A 15,058-nucleotide genomic window follows, 5' to 3' on the forward strand; every position below is an offset into this window, starting at 1 on the left:
AGTAGTTTAGGAGTTAGAGCCCTGGTTGGGACTTCGCCTCAGAGCGGGGCATGTCCCATTCCCCAGCCTTTAAGCCATGTTCATTATGCAGCTGACCGATGCCCATTAGTGACACCCCCCCCCCATGAAAGCTGTTTAAAGAGTTTGGGGGAGTCCCACAGAAAGGATAAGTGCAGGATCTGCAAAATGTTGGCCCTCAAACTCAGAAGGAGCAGGATATCTGTTTGAGGGCCCTCCTCACGGAGGCTGCTCTTCGTCTTCCCTTGGAGCCTTCTCGATCTGACTCCATGCTTGGCGTCAGCGCCACCGGCAACGGAATCCACCTGGCATTGTTCCCCCTCCCCAGCGCCTAAGAAGCAGTTGAAGTCTATGGGTTTGCCAGGCACCGCAGAAGAAGGGGGCTTCAGGCAAAGGACCTGTGTCAGACTATGTGCCTGCCCCAGAGCTTCTTGGCAGTACCGCTGCGGTTGGACCCTTAGTCCAGCCAGGGACCCGACTCCTGGGAGCAGCAGAGGATCCCGGCCCCTAGTAGGATCATCTGTGCCCGAAGTGAGCCTGGGGGCCAAAAAGCAAGTAGGCTCTTTTCTGAGCTCTTTTCAATGCACAGCTCCACAGCCTTAAAGATTCCCATGTCACCCTCCATTCTGTGGGCCTACACACCACTCTGCAGGCTAGAAAGCCGTTCAGTCCCCCTCCGCCTCCATCAAGGTCCTGGTGTGTCCCTCAGTCCAGCTCCTACAGGAAGAAGGACAGAGACAAAGAATTTAAACGGCGTCACACTTTGTCTTCCCATTCCTCTGTCCAGCCTGATTCTTCCAGAGGCCAAGGAAACTAGAAATGGGTGTTTTAAGGATTCGCCTGAGGACAGCACCCCAGTCACTTCCCAGGATCCACCACCCAGCTCTTTCCTCAACTGCCTGTGCCCCTTCTGGTTGGCCTGATTGCAGCTGACCTCAGACCATTGGGTACTCGACATAATATCTTCGGGCTACACCCTGCAGTTCATGGCCGTCCCCCCCCTTCCCCATCCCTCTTCAGGATAAAGTATTTGGCACGAGCGGATCACTGTGGTTGATCCTGGATTACCTTCTGCATCTCAAGCGCCAAGGCCTGTCCCTTTCATCTATCAAGGTCCATTTGGCCACTATTTCGGTCTTCTGTCTGCTGCTTGAGGGTAGGTCGGTTTTTACCCAAGACATGACTGTCAGGTTCCTCAAGTGCCTCTAACTGCATGTCAGGGTCCCTGTTCTGCCATGGGACCTGAATCTTGTGCTGTCACAGCTCACGGGACCCCCCTTAAGTCTCTGGATTCCTGCTTTTTCCTTCTCCTGTTCTGGAAGGTCGTGTTCCTAGTTGCGATAACATCCGCCTGCTGGGTCTCCGAGATTAGGGCACTTACCTTGGAACCGCCCTATATGGTCTTCTATAAAGACAAGGAACAGCTGCAGCCATACCCAGGTTCCTGCCCCAGATGATCTCACAGTTTCATATGGGCCAGGACATTTACTTACCTGCCTTTTTTCCCAAGCCACATAAGTAAGTGGAGGAACATAGATTGCATTTCCCAGACGTCAGGAGGATGCTAGCCTCCTACATTGAAAGGACCAAGCCATTCCGCAAGTTGATGCAATTGTTTGTCATGGTGGCCGACAGGATGAAAGGTTGTCCAGTGTCTGCTCAAAGAATTTCTTCTTGGATCACTGCCTGCATATGCTGCTTGTTGCGATCAGGCAAAAGTGCCACCTCCAGCGATAGTAACCTCCCATTCAACCAGGGTGCAAGATTCCTTGGCAGCTTTCCTAGCTCACATGCCTACCTGGGACATCTGTAGGGTGGTCACCTGGTCATCTATCCCCATGTTCACGTCCCATTACATACTTATCCAGCAGACCTGCAATGATGCTGGCTTCGGTAGAGCAGTAGTGCAAGTCGCTAAGCTGTGAACCCTGAGCTCACCTACGAGCATACTGCTTGTGAGTCACCTAGAATGGAATCGACATGAGCAAGCACTCGAAGAAAAAACGGTTACCTACCTTTTCGTAACTGTTCTTCGAGATGTGTTGCTCATGTCCATTCCATTACCCACTCTCCTACCCCTCTGTCGGAGTTGCCGGCAAGAAGGAACTGAGAGGGTGTAGGGTCGGCAGTGCCTAATATACCCATGCATGAGTGTGGCTCTCAGGAGGGCACTACAGCCGAACCTACGGTTACTGCTAAGGCAAAAATCTCTGATGACTGTGCACACAGGCACGCACACACCTAGCATGGAATGGACGTGAGCAACACATCTTGAAGAACAACAGTTACAAAAAGATAGATAAATTTCCCTAAAAAATGGTTAAAACTTGTCTTCAGTGAGTTCTTCATGCTCAGATAATAATTTAGGCCCTAATGTAATCCTCATAAGTAGATAGTTGTGTCCATTTGGAGCCTCATTCAACAGTAGTGCCCTATCCTTTTAAGCCAAAAATCGTGTAAAACAAACCCAGGTGTAGACACACGGGTAGTTAGTGCTCCATGTCCAGTCAATCCTCTGTGCCTTTTGCTGTTGGGAAGGATGCCCATTATTGCATTATGAACTGGACAGAAATCAATAACTTGCGTCACATAGGCCATTAACAACTTTTGGTCGCTACCAACGTAGATTGGGTTTGAATTGGCAACATAGAGTTATAAAGTTGTGTAGTCTTCTTCGAATGCTGGTCCTTCTGTTTATTCCACATGTGAGTATATGCATGCACTCCATGTGCCTGAGACTGGAGATTTGTAGCAAATAGTGTCCATTTGCAGTTGCTCTCCTCGTGCTTCAAACCGAGGGCAGAAAGGGCAGTGTGGACTGCTCCCTGTGTCAGACCTGTGGGTGCTCAGGGTGCTGAGCTTCAGTCCCGCGAGGGTGCCAAGGCTTGGGGCACCTAACTTCAGCTCTGCTGGGAGTGCCAGGGCACCAAGCTTCTGCCCTGCGGCTCCGCTCCCAGTTTCAGCCCCGCAAGGGCCTCACAGCCGCAGGGCCTCACAGCCCCCTTAAACCGCCTGGCAGATCCCAGTTGAAAACAGCTGCCATCAAGGACTTGCCCTTTGAGTTTAATCTCTTCAGTGAGGAGCCTGACATGTCATTACACTCGCTTAAGGGCTCTAGGATGATTCTCTGCTCCCTGGGTATTTACACCCCAACCCCGAAGAGAAAACACCACAAAAAGGCTGAGACCACCGCCCTTACAAACCACCACGTAGAGGGTTCAAAGACACGACCGGCGTCTTTTATAAACAATAAAGAATCAGCAAAGAATTAAACCAATTAGAAAAACACCAAAACTGTTTGTTGCAATAGCAGAGCGACCAGGAGGACAAGCGTTATCAGTCCAGAGATTCTGTAAGTGGATCTCTGGAAACATCATTCTATTGTTGGCACGTATTCCTCTCCTGGACAGGTTGAGGGCCCATTCTACAAGAGAGCATGAACAACCACAATGATATCTCTTTGAGAAGTACTAATACTGAATGTTCGTAAGGCGTCTGCTTGGAGCCCTATCCACACCTTTAATGAAACATGTGCCCTAGTCTAGATCACTTCAGCAGGTGCAGCTTTGGAGACAGCAGCATTACAGACATCTATACCAACTGCATTCTCGCACCTTCTGCCTGTCTGAATACTGCTTACCAATCTCCCACATGTGGAATATGCGTAGGGATCAGCACTCGAAGAAATGGAGGTTACTTACTTGAAACTGGAGGTTCTTGGAGATGTGTGGTTCCTCTCTATATTCCACTACCCGCCCCTCCTTCCTTCTGTGTTGGAGCCCATCTGATTCCAGGTAAGAGAAGGCATCGCTCCACGCTGCCCTTTATGCCCTCGGTTTGGAGCATGAGGAGAACAACTTCACCTACGTAGACCAACAGACACTACTTACTACAAATCTCCAGTCTCGGGTGCATGGAGCACACGTGTACCAATGTGTGGAATACAGATAGGGACCACACATTTCAAAGTTCCAGTTACAGGTAAGTAACCTACATTTCTTTTATCAATCTTCTTATCCATCCAGTCTCCTTTTGCCCTTTTACAACTCAACAAAGCAACAATTATTTTCTGACAGACAACAGTAGTTTCCCACCCTGTTAAACCCAAAGTAGGGTAAAAACAATCCATATTTCCTTTGTAAAACTAATTGAGACTGTAGTCTGGCATTTTACCAAGTTGTCAGCCTTGGCGATTTTAATCCCAAATGAGACTAAATGCTATCTATCTCATTGTGTATACTTCTCCCTGATCTCCATTAATTGAAAAGATTTGATTTTATTGTTGCATAGACATTTGCTTTTCCCAAGTTACAGAAAACAAAACAAAACCCAAAACCTTTATATTTTACATCTTTAGCAGCCTTCGCATATAGATGACTGTAAAATTGAATGAATATGGAGACAAAAAAAAAAAAAGCACGTCATGGTGATTGTGATCATAGTAAGATTATGGTTGACTAATGGATGAACATGAGTAAATCTTCAGTTGATTGAAGATGGAGACCAAAATCCCTCTTACTCCAGTGAAAATGTTCCCTGGAGAATGGCTGAAGCACATTTGTGGAGATGATTGTATAATGGAAAACTGATTCTCAGGTTCAGAGCAAGAGCAGAAGATCTTGCAGTCAGTACAGCAATACTGATGACTTGTAGGGGGAAAAGTGATCTTTTAATTTTCATATTTTTACAGAGAAGAATAGTTATTCTAAATCATGCTTACATTTTATTAGTGAAGGACTGTGTGTAAGGCAGTTCAGTGTTCATTCAGCCTCTAATGCTGGAAACTATAGCCCCTTTCAATTAGCTAAATAGTTTCTGTAAAAGAGAAAAATGTGTTTGAATCTTTCATCAGAGCAATATTTTAAAATTGTCCATCTCTTTTTCCCCAAAAAAGTATCCGAAGAAGAGTTCAGTGAAATGTCATATTATGTTTGTTACATTTAGCAAAACAACAGGCAAACAGGTACCTGGATGTACCTCGGACATTCAGTAGCATTCTAGTGATTGATATATCCCTGTTAACGTCATATCTCTTGTTATTGTTATGGTTTTTGTAATATAACTATTACAAAATGTCAAAAGTAGGAAATGCTTTTGAAAAATAATTACTTTGTAAAATGGCAGAGCTGTAAAAATCATCATAGCTTCTGCTAAAAAAAATTACTATGTTTTGAGAGCTAGCGTAGCAATTTGTGTCTTGTACAGGTTTAATGAAGTGACTTTACTGCACTCAAAGGATGGAGATATATTCTAGAGGTCAACAAAAAATCATTGAGAAATGAAAAATTGGACAAGAGGAATTTTAAAGTGACCCTGAATGATTAAGTTGATTTATATGACTCCTGAATCACTGACATTTGTAAAACTCAGCAGTAAGGAAACCTGCAGATGTGTTGTTGTCTTGCATCTACCAGTGGGTGTTGCAATAGATGTAACAGCAAGGGGGGGTTAAGAGATGGAAATGGGGAAAAATTAGGAACTGACAAATGCAGCAATTAAATATAATAGTTTACAAATAAGTTACACAAAATGAAAATCAAAACTGTTAATGACCACTGTGGTGGCTCAGTGGGTCGTGGGATATACTGCCCCTCAGGAGATTTGAATCTAAGACCATCCTCAGGATACTAGTATCCTCAATTAGGGGAGGCTGAGTGGTGTTTTAATTTGGTATGATGGGCACATTATTAAAACCCAGGCTCAGATATCTGCTGTTGCTTACCATTGAAACAGAAAACAAAATATAACTTCCATAATTATCGAAGAGCTGATTTATCTATTGTTTTTTAATCATGGGACTTATTCTGTTTGCAGAATGAAGAGTAAATAGCCAGTGTAGATTACTATTTCTTTGGATCCTGGGAATAGCTATTTAGCAATATTTATTCATATTGATTTGTCTCATCATATGTTAACTGCTGAATAACACACACAGAACATCCTTTGCTTGTGGGATGTTCCTTGATTGCTATTTTCCTATTCATGAGTAAAATCAATAAACTGTAATAGACCCCATCTTCCACTAGGGTTGCCAACTTTCTAATTGCACAAAACCAAACACCCTTGCCCTGCCACCCTTGCCTGCCCCTCCTGCAAGGTCCTGCCATGCCCTGTCTCTGAGGCTCTGCCCCTGCTCACTTTATCCCCCCCATCCTCTGGTGCACACTCATTTTCACTGGGCTGGGGCAGGGGGTTGGGGTGCGGGAGGGGGTGAGGGTGTCAGCTGGAGGTGGGTGAGGGGGCTCCTGGGTGAGGCAGGTGGTTGGGGTGTGGGAGGGAGTATGGGCTCTGGACTGGGGGTGTGGGCTCTGGTGTGGGGCCAGAAATGAGGGGTTCAGGGTGAGGGAGGGGGATCCAGGCTGGGGCAGGGGGTTGGAGTGCAGGGCGGGGGGTGAGGGCTCCGGCTGAGGGTGTGGGCTCTGGGTGGGGCTATTAATGAGGGGTTTGGGATGCAGGATCGAGCTCCAGGCCGGGGCTGAGGGGTTCAAATTGTGGAAGGGGGTTCAGAGCTGGGGCAAGAGGTTGAGGTGCAAGAGGGGGTTTGGGGTGCAGGCTGTGGGAGGGAGTTTGGGTGCAGAAGAGGGCTAAGGGCTGGGGCAGGGGATTGGGGTGTGGGAGGGTTTTTGGGGTGCAGGCTCCAGGCAATGCTCCCCACAGGTGGCTCCCCACAAGCAGCAACATGGTTCTCAACTCTTAGGCAGAGGTGCAGCCAGGCTGCTCTGCATGCTGCCTCAGTCTGCAGGCACCACCCCCGCAGCTCCCATTGGCCAAGAACCATGGCCAATGGGAGCTGTGGAGCCAGCGCTCGGGGCAGCGTGCAGAGCCCCCATGTCCGCCCCTACACCTAGGATCCAGAGGGACATGTCGTCGCTTCCAGGGAGCCATGTGGAGCCAGGTAGGGAGCCTGCCAGCCCCGCGCCAACTGGACTTTTAACTGCCTGACTGGAGCTGCCAGGGTCCCTTTTCGACCAGGCATTCTGGTTGAAAACTGGACCACCTGGCAACCCTATCTTCCACGCTTATCTTCATTGGCAAATATACTGTCTAGGTGTGTCACAACCCTGATCAAACTTCCCCTTCTGGACACTCACCAGGCTGCTGTGTTGGGTCACATCACTGGACATCTGTGCTTTTAAGATTTCCTGAGGCTGAGAAGAGTCCAGACACTGCCTATGGTTCTGAATTTGTAGGAGCACTCTTAGGATGCAGATCTTCCATCTAGTACCACCTTCTGGCTAAGCTGAGACCCTGCAGTCCAACTGCCTACACCCTGAGACTAGTGTTGGTTACCCCAGACTCCCCATTTGCAGATGCTCACCCTTTCCAAGACCGCCAGCCTTGTGGGCACTCTGGTTACAGTTTACCTCTTCAGGAACATATGATAATTGAAGCAGACAGACACAGACTTTGTAAAGAGGATTTCTAAAAACAATTTGTCTTTACTTAAACAGCACAAGAGAGACAGAATCTAGGCAAAATAAGAAACACCTGCATGTGAAACTTTGCCTCAGTTTCCTCGCCACTCTAAGGTATCCAGGATCCCCTATATAAACATGGGTTCTCCTTCGAAACAAAGTCTCATCTGCCTCTGTAGCCAGCTTCCTTCAGCCTGGGCTGGTCCCACAGTCAAAAAGATCCCCTTTCCTGTGAAATCATGACCTTTTATTCTTCTTTCCTACCCCAAGCATATTTCGTTTCTGTGAGGCCTTGTGTTTCTGTGTTATTAAATGCTAGTACTAGAACCTGGTTTCTTTGTTTACCATTCTGGAGAAATTCCACTGCTCCAAACCATAGCACTCTGTAGTGAAAACCGGTTTTCTCCAACTTATCTAGGATACAGTTATATCTGGGCAAGCTCTACTGAAGGGCTGATAACGATTGTCCTAGTTAAGAGACAGACATGCAGGTACCATTCCTTTCTCTTTAACACAAGGAGGATGAGGCAAGGACATAGTACAGATCCTCATAAGGCTTAAACACACAGCGACTTCATAATATCATAAGTATCATAAGATTTGGTCATGGAGGTTGTGGAAGTAACGGACTCCATGATTTCCGCAGACCTCCGAAGGGTGCCCAGATAGCAAGTATGAAAAATAGGGACTGAGTGTGGGGGGTAATAGGCACCTGTATAAGTAAAAGCCCCAAATATCGGGACTGTCCCATTAAATTGGGACATCTTGAACACATGATTTATGAGGGGAGGCTGTGGGAACTGGGATTGTTTAGTCTGTGGAAGAGAAGAATGAGGAGGGATTTGATAGCTGCTTTCAACTACCTGAAAGGGGGTTCCAAAGAGGATGGATCTAGACTATTCTCAATGGTAACAGATGACAGAACGAGGAGTAATGGTCTCAAGTTGCAGTGGGGCAGGTTTAGGTTGGATATTAGGAAAAACTTTTTCACTAGGAGGGTGGTCAAACACTGGAATGTGTTACCTAGGGAGGTGGTGGAATCTCCTTTCTTAGAAGTTTTTAAGGTCAGGTTTGACAAAGCCCTGGCTGGGATGATTTAGTTGGGGTTTGTCCTGCTTTGAGCACGGGGTTGGACTAGATGACCTCCTGAGATCCCTTCCAACCCTGATATTCTATGATTCTATGATCTGGTCACCCTAGACCTCCGTGACTTCAGCCCACAGCGGCTGGGAGCTGCAGGGTACCCACACCTTCCAGAGTGGCAGGGGTCTTGGAACTCCCTAGTCTCCATGGGCATGGGGGTCCCCCTTGCTCCCCAGTCCCCACGGGTGGTGGGGGATACTCAGGAGCTCCCCAGACTCTGCTGCTGGCAAGGGACCCCTGAAGCTTCCCAGCCACCACCGGTGGGGGACCCCCGTCAGCTCCCCAGCCACCACCACCACCAGCAGTGGGGGAACCCCCAGAGCTCCCCAGCTTCCAGGGTTGGAGGGACCCTCCGGAGCTCCCCAGTCCTCACGGGCGGCGGGAGATCCCTGGAAGCTCCCCAGCCTGGGGAAGGGGAATCCCCCAGAGCTCCCCAGTGCCTGTGCAGTGGGGAATCTCCTGCAGCTCCACAGCCACCGCAGGCTGGGGTCCCTTCTAGCTCCCAGCCACAGCAGGGCAGGACTCTTTCCCTGGACTCTTTCTCTCCCCATTTTGTCATGGTTATTTTTAGTAAAAGTCAGTGCCAGGTCAAGGCCAGATTGTTCACAGCTGCTCCCCAATTAGCACAGGAAAGGATACAAGTAGCCCACACACCTTGTGCTCCTGAACAATTGGCCAGCTAGCTGCACAAGGGGCTGCATTGCTACTTGCACTCCCTGAGGAGTAGCTCTGGGTGTCCTCTCTCTGAAGTGGTGTCTTAGAAGCACTGTGATGAGGGTTTGTTCCTTAAAGGCATAGTTGAGTCAGTTGCTAGCTTCCATCATTTTTCACAATGGTTTTATTCTTTGTGTGTCTCTCAGTTGTTTGAAACTCCCGAATGTGGAAATGGATATGTAGAAGCAGGAGAAGAATGTGATTGTGGTTTCCGAATGGTAAGTTTAAAATGTTCCGTGTTAGTCTGTATTTGCAAAAAGAAAAGGAGTACTTGTGGCACCTTAGAGACTAACCAATTTATTTGAGCATAAGCTTTCGTGAGCTACAGCTCACCTCACGAAAGCTTATGCTCAAATAAATTGGTTAGTCTCTAAGGTGCCATAAGTACTCCTTTTCTTTTAAAATGTTCTTATGCACTGTTCTTGCAGCCCCTGCTCACATTAATGTATTGAGCAAAAGTTTTATATGGATGTTAAAAATGGAAAAAGAAAGAATTTTGTATTGAATTTATGCTGCCTGTCTTATGGGACAACTTTGATCAGAGAATTGTATTAGTCAACTTTCTGTAAAAGGGAAGAATATGTTCCCTAACGAGAAAATATTTGTTTCTGCTACACTGTGTTATGCTCAATCTTACAAATACAGAAAAAACCTGTTGCCTTTCCTATTTTCCCACCCCACTCCACCCCACACTTGCCTCAGGAAAGTGCCTCTTAAAGGTAGTGTGGAACTGGCTGAACCCTGTGAGCAGCGGGGACCATGATGATGGGGCCTGGGTAAAACAACATTACACCATGTATAAGTGTGCAAGGAAAGAGGAACAATAAGCTAGAGCAGGGCAGAGTGGCATGCAGCTCCAGACAGAAGAGAGAACTCCTCCTCCTTGCCTCTTATCTCACCTTGTTCTGGGTATGGACGTAGATATGGAGGAATTTTGGCTCTGGCCCTGAGACAGAGAAATTATGAAAGAGAGGGAAAGATGGGAGTTATATAAAGATCAAGCTGACATAGAATAAAGGGGTTGGTAGGGTTCCCACTTGAGCTTGGTAATTATACTTCAAGGTCTCTGTTCATTCTCACTTGTAGTGAACTCTCTCTCTTAGTGCTTCAGGAACAGAACATGTTCCCAAAGCTTTGTAATCTGGGGCTGCACACATGCACCCTCTATCTGTATTGAATGTTCAGTGCCTAAGACTATATTAGGTAGTGCAGCCTCAGTTCCTTCTCTTCCACTCCAAAGTGCATTCAGGGAGCCTTTAGCTTTGTCCAAGTCTGCACCTGCAGATCTTTATTTAGGCTCCTTTAGTTCTTTTGTAAATAATTGTATATATAGTTAGTTCTCTTAGGGGTTTTCCTTAGTGCGTGCAAACTGCCTCAATAGCTTACATTGGCATGGAGTCCATGATGGAACCTCATCCTCAGACAGGTTTGAGAAGATATGCACTGTCTCTCTTAATAGTCCCAAATCCAGGATTTGGTTGCTGCTATAGAATTCTTTACACTGGTCTCCCTGCTAGTTTGATGTTTAAATAGTGTAAAGGATTCTTTCATCTAGTTTATTTTCTAATCAATACAGGAGTGAATCCTTTCCCTGATCATGATATACAGGATGGTGTGTTTGGATGGTTGAGAAGGACAAAATGCCCAGAGTGGAAGATTCATAGATCACTTAATGTATTTTCTTTAGGAATGCTATGAAAACTGCTGTAAAAAGTGCTCTCTCTCTAATGGAGCTCACTGTAGTGATGGACCCTGCTGTAACACATCCTGTCTTGTGAGTCTTCTTATAGCATTTCTTTCTATTTTCTCTCTGTCTTCCCTAGAACTAATGTCTAACCTGATACAGGTCAAACACTGGGTGACAGTGGGGGAAAATAGGCCACATATACTGAATCAAAATGTTTTTAAGGAACATAACATGATTACTCACCTGCAGACAATGTGGCAGTAGATGGGGATTATGTGTATGTTGCTATTGTTAATGCACACAGTGTTATACCATACATCTGGATTTGATTAATTCCACCTCCACGACATCTATGACCAATCTTGGGAGTTAAAGATTTTAATCCAAATTTTCAAAATATTGTGCTGGTTTGGGTCACAAAACTTTCATTGACTTTGATATGGTTCATATATCTGAAACCTCGATCAATACTTTGAAAATGTTATTGAGATTAATGTTAAAACCAGATTACATTTATTTATCTATTTACTTATATGGTTGAAAGTAAATGAGTTATGGGTAGAGTGATTTTTAAGCTGCTTGGTGTTTTGGGTGCAATGATCTAATAGTATGTAAAGTTGTAATGTGCATTTCTCTTCTTCAGTGGCAAGTAATTGAATTTATCCTTTTGGTAGCATTACTTGTCATCCAGCTGAAATCTCTGGAAGCCACACAGTATGATAAATATTAATAGTTGCTACAAAAGGTAGTGAAGGCTTTCTTCTCTGATATAGTTTGCCAATAGCAGATATTGAAGGGCATACTAAGCAGCCTCTCACTTGATTTTTCATTTTTAAATATTGTGATTTGTGGTCCAAAATTCTGGATTGCAAGTACTTTAGAAAAAAATAATTTAGATGCTGGTCTCATTGTGATAATATTGGGCCACACTCTGGTATCCTGTTATTTCATACACAGGATTTCAAATGAAGTCAGTGGGAGTCTTGTGCATAGCTTATGACAGGATATGGTGAATTATTAGTATATCTGGGAAATGTTATTAGAGACAGAGCAAAGATGAGAATTCCTAAAGGATGTGGCTTAAACTGTTCTATGAGAACTAGGTCTCTGAACATCACAGGATTATAACCTGCCTTTTGACTTGGGGCAGTAATTTCTCAGATAACTATCTAAATGTAATTAAAAGAAACAGGATGAGACTGGGTTGAGATATAGTATCTTTGTTGGTAAACATTAACAATATTTTTTTTACTGTCTCATGCTTCTGGGCTTTATTTTAGCCCCATTAAATTAAACATACACCTAATCTGTATAATGGAGAAGCAGATGTGCTGTTGATAAACCAATGGATGGGTGGGTTGGTTGTTTTGTTTAAAGTCTCAATATTTTCTCGGCAGAAATAAATCTGTATGGTTTTTCCTGTACACATAGTGTCTTAATGGTATGAAAAATATTTCTAGCAGAGATGTATCACAAAAGAATACTTTTCAGATTACTGATGTGCACCACTTTCAGTTGAACCAGAAGCTAGCAGTGGGTTTTTTGCTGTTCCTAGATAATTCAGCATTTCTTGAATGTGTGTGTGTGTGTGTGTGTGTGTGTGTGTACACAAGTATTACAAAATGTAGGTTCCTGAGTTAGTCATACACTATTTCTGTACCAAAAGCTTCCTCTGGATATGTTTTGTTCTCTCTGTTATTCTGTGGGCAAGACTCAAAGGATGTTGATACTGAGACTCATTTGAAAATTGAGAAGTATGGCTTTGAAACATGAGCAATATTTCTAAACAAGAATCCAGAATATGCCATTATATAATCTCAGTTCTAATGAATGGTCTCTGTTTTCTAGTTTTTCCCACGAGGCTATGACTGTCGATATGCAGTGAATGAGTGTGATATTACAGAGTACTGTACTGGCGACTCTGGTCAGGTATGTATACCTAAGCGCTCTGCATACTCTATTCAATTTCATAATCTTTTTATCCCAGTTAAATATATTGAGTAACAAGCTGATACTACATTGGCTCAAAATGACCAGTTCCCTCATTAGCTGTAAATATTAAAAATGTATTTTGATTGAAGTGTCTTTGAAGAAGGTTTTTGTTCTAGTGATTAGCAAATGGCTGCTCTCAATTATTTAATAAACATAAACTCTGTTACAAAAAGAGAAAAGAAAACTCATAAAACAATGTGAAGAGTGAATGACACAAACCCCAGCAAAATATCTAAAACTGATAAACAGGTTATTGGCAATAAGCACTTATTATAGATGCAGTGTAGGTATACACATGTTAGCAGAAAGCAAAGCAATCCTTTAAGAAAAGAAAAAGGAAAGAAAACAAATATAGTATAAAATAAGGAAAGGAAAATAAAACCTGTTTATGTGCTGTGCTGAATGATTTGTTTCAGAACATTACTTATCAAAAGAAATAACGGCAGAGAGACTGTCTGCCTTTACTCAAACCCCATTGGGATTCCCTGGAGTTTAGTGAGGGCACAACTTAGCAAAAGTATCAAAGAAAAGATATGCATGTAAAGCTATATTTCATTCTACCCACAATGGAGCCTTGACATTTCATGTATTGACTCATCTCCTTAATTTCCATTAAGTACACGCAATAAGAGTAGAATTTAACATGGTACTTCAAGGTTTATCAGGCAATTAAAGCCATTAGCTGTTCATACCAGTATAGTCAGTATGCTGTTTGTGATTTTGGTGTGGGCTACTTAAACTGTACATGATTCAAAGGGAACCCTAGAGGCTTTGGCTATAGGAGTCTTGGCTGAAAACTAAAGAAAAGATGAAACTTTTATTCTTTACTGATTAATGTATTTATCTTAAGAGCAAGCATTACAATTTCTGTTTAACAAAGAGCCAGAATTTCTCTGTAGTGGAGAATGAAAGCTGTCCTATCCTAGAGCACTTCTAGATATGTAGATAGAACAGTGTGCTCAATTTCTTCTCCCTCTCTCCCCCCCACACACTTGCAGTGAGCAACAAGAAAATAACAGAATAATGCCCTAGCCATCTGGCATTTACACTGGCTCCCAAAACAAGTAAGATTATATCTGGTCCTGCAGAATGCACAAGTGGAAAGGTATTGTAGGCTAATCAGATCCTTGCAGTTCCCTGAATACAAAGACTGCACAAGATTAGTGCTGTCAACAGTGGTATCTCCAGAGTTTGTGGGAAGGGAGTTGGGCAATGCCCACATCCCCATCTATCCCTCAGAGCTAATGAGTGCAGAGTAGAGCTGAAATACCAGCCGCCTCTTATCAGGTGGAAGAAGTTAGTTTCAAAGAAAGGGTAGGGGAAAGAGTTTTGATCAGAGACTGTGGTTCATGAGAAAACTCCCTCCCCCATGTTTGTTTCTCTCCCCCTCTATATAGACTCTGTGTCCTCCCCATTTCCGCCATGTTGTGTCTTTCTCCCATCCCATCCTTCATTGGTTCCTTGCTCGTGCTTCCTTTGTTTAACAAAAATAGCAGTATGAAAGTAACTAATATCCTCTCTGACAACTAGTCTTTTTAGTTGCACTTATACTCTGCTTCTTCTACCAGTCGTATTAGAGTAAGCAGCAACAGAAAACCAGCTTGAGAGTAGGTGGTTGGTGTTTGCATACTAAGGTAATGGGTGTTACAGAAAAACCTTAAAACCACCTTCCTATCCTCACTTAAGAGGACATAGCAGGAATATCATGATGTTCTTTGGCACTCCAAATGTGTGCACCAAACAAAGAAGGATCCAAATCCAATTTAAAATAATTTTAGATCCAGTTCTACCACACACACACACTTTGAATAGTATCTTACTCTGCAAGTAGGTCCATTGTTTCCAGTGGATGTACTTGCACAGTAACTCGTCATTATCCTCCTTGACCTATCAGCTGCCATTAATGCCATCCGCCACGCTCTTCTTGAAATCTGGTCATCTGTTGGCTTTCATGACTGTCCTCACATGGTTCTCCCACTGACTGTTAGATCACTCCTTTAGTGTCTAGTTCAGTGGGTCTGCCTCCCTCTCTCTCCCTCTTTCTGTGGGGGGATCCTCTGGTTTGCATCCTTGGCCCCCTCCTCTTCTC

The 15,058-nt window shown here is 44.4% G+C and overlaps 1 protein-coding gene across 30 annotated transcripts in view; it reads left to right on the forward strand.

Moving 5' to 3' along the window:
* Positions 1-15,058, forward strand: part of ADAM23 (ADAM metallopeptidase domain 23) — a 200,127-nt gene that overhangs the window by 121,315 nt on the left and 63,754 nt on the right. For 28 of the 30 annotated variants that reach the window (XR_012154367.1, XR_012154365.1, XR_012154363.1 and 25 more), the window contains 3 exons: positions 9,437-9,508; positions 10,978-11,064; positions 12,826-12,906. Coding sequence is in view for 24 of the 30 variants with exons in the window: in XM_073306563.1 (XP_073162664.1) it covers positions 9,437-9,508; positions 10,978-11,064; positions 12,826-12,906 (240 nt within the window). In the remaining 6 variants the exon portion in view is untranslated. The remainder of the gene's footprint in view (positions 1-9,436; positions 9,509-10,977; positions 11,065-12,825; positions 12,907-15,058) is intronic. The other 2 variants (XM_073306557.1, XM_073306565.1) reach the window with 2 other exon arrangements.

The sequence above is a fragment of the Lepidochelys kempii genome, chromosome 11 (genome assembly GCF_965140265.1).
Source record: "Lepidochelys kempii isolate rLepKem1 chromosome 11, rLepKem1.hap2, whole genome shotgun sequence".
In the NCBI taxonomy this organism is placed as follows: Eukaryota; Metazoa; Chordata; order Testudines; family Cheloniidae; genus Lepidochelys; species Lepidochelys kempii.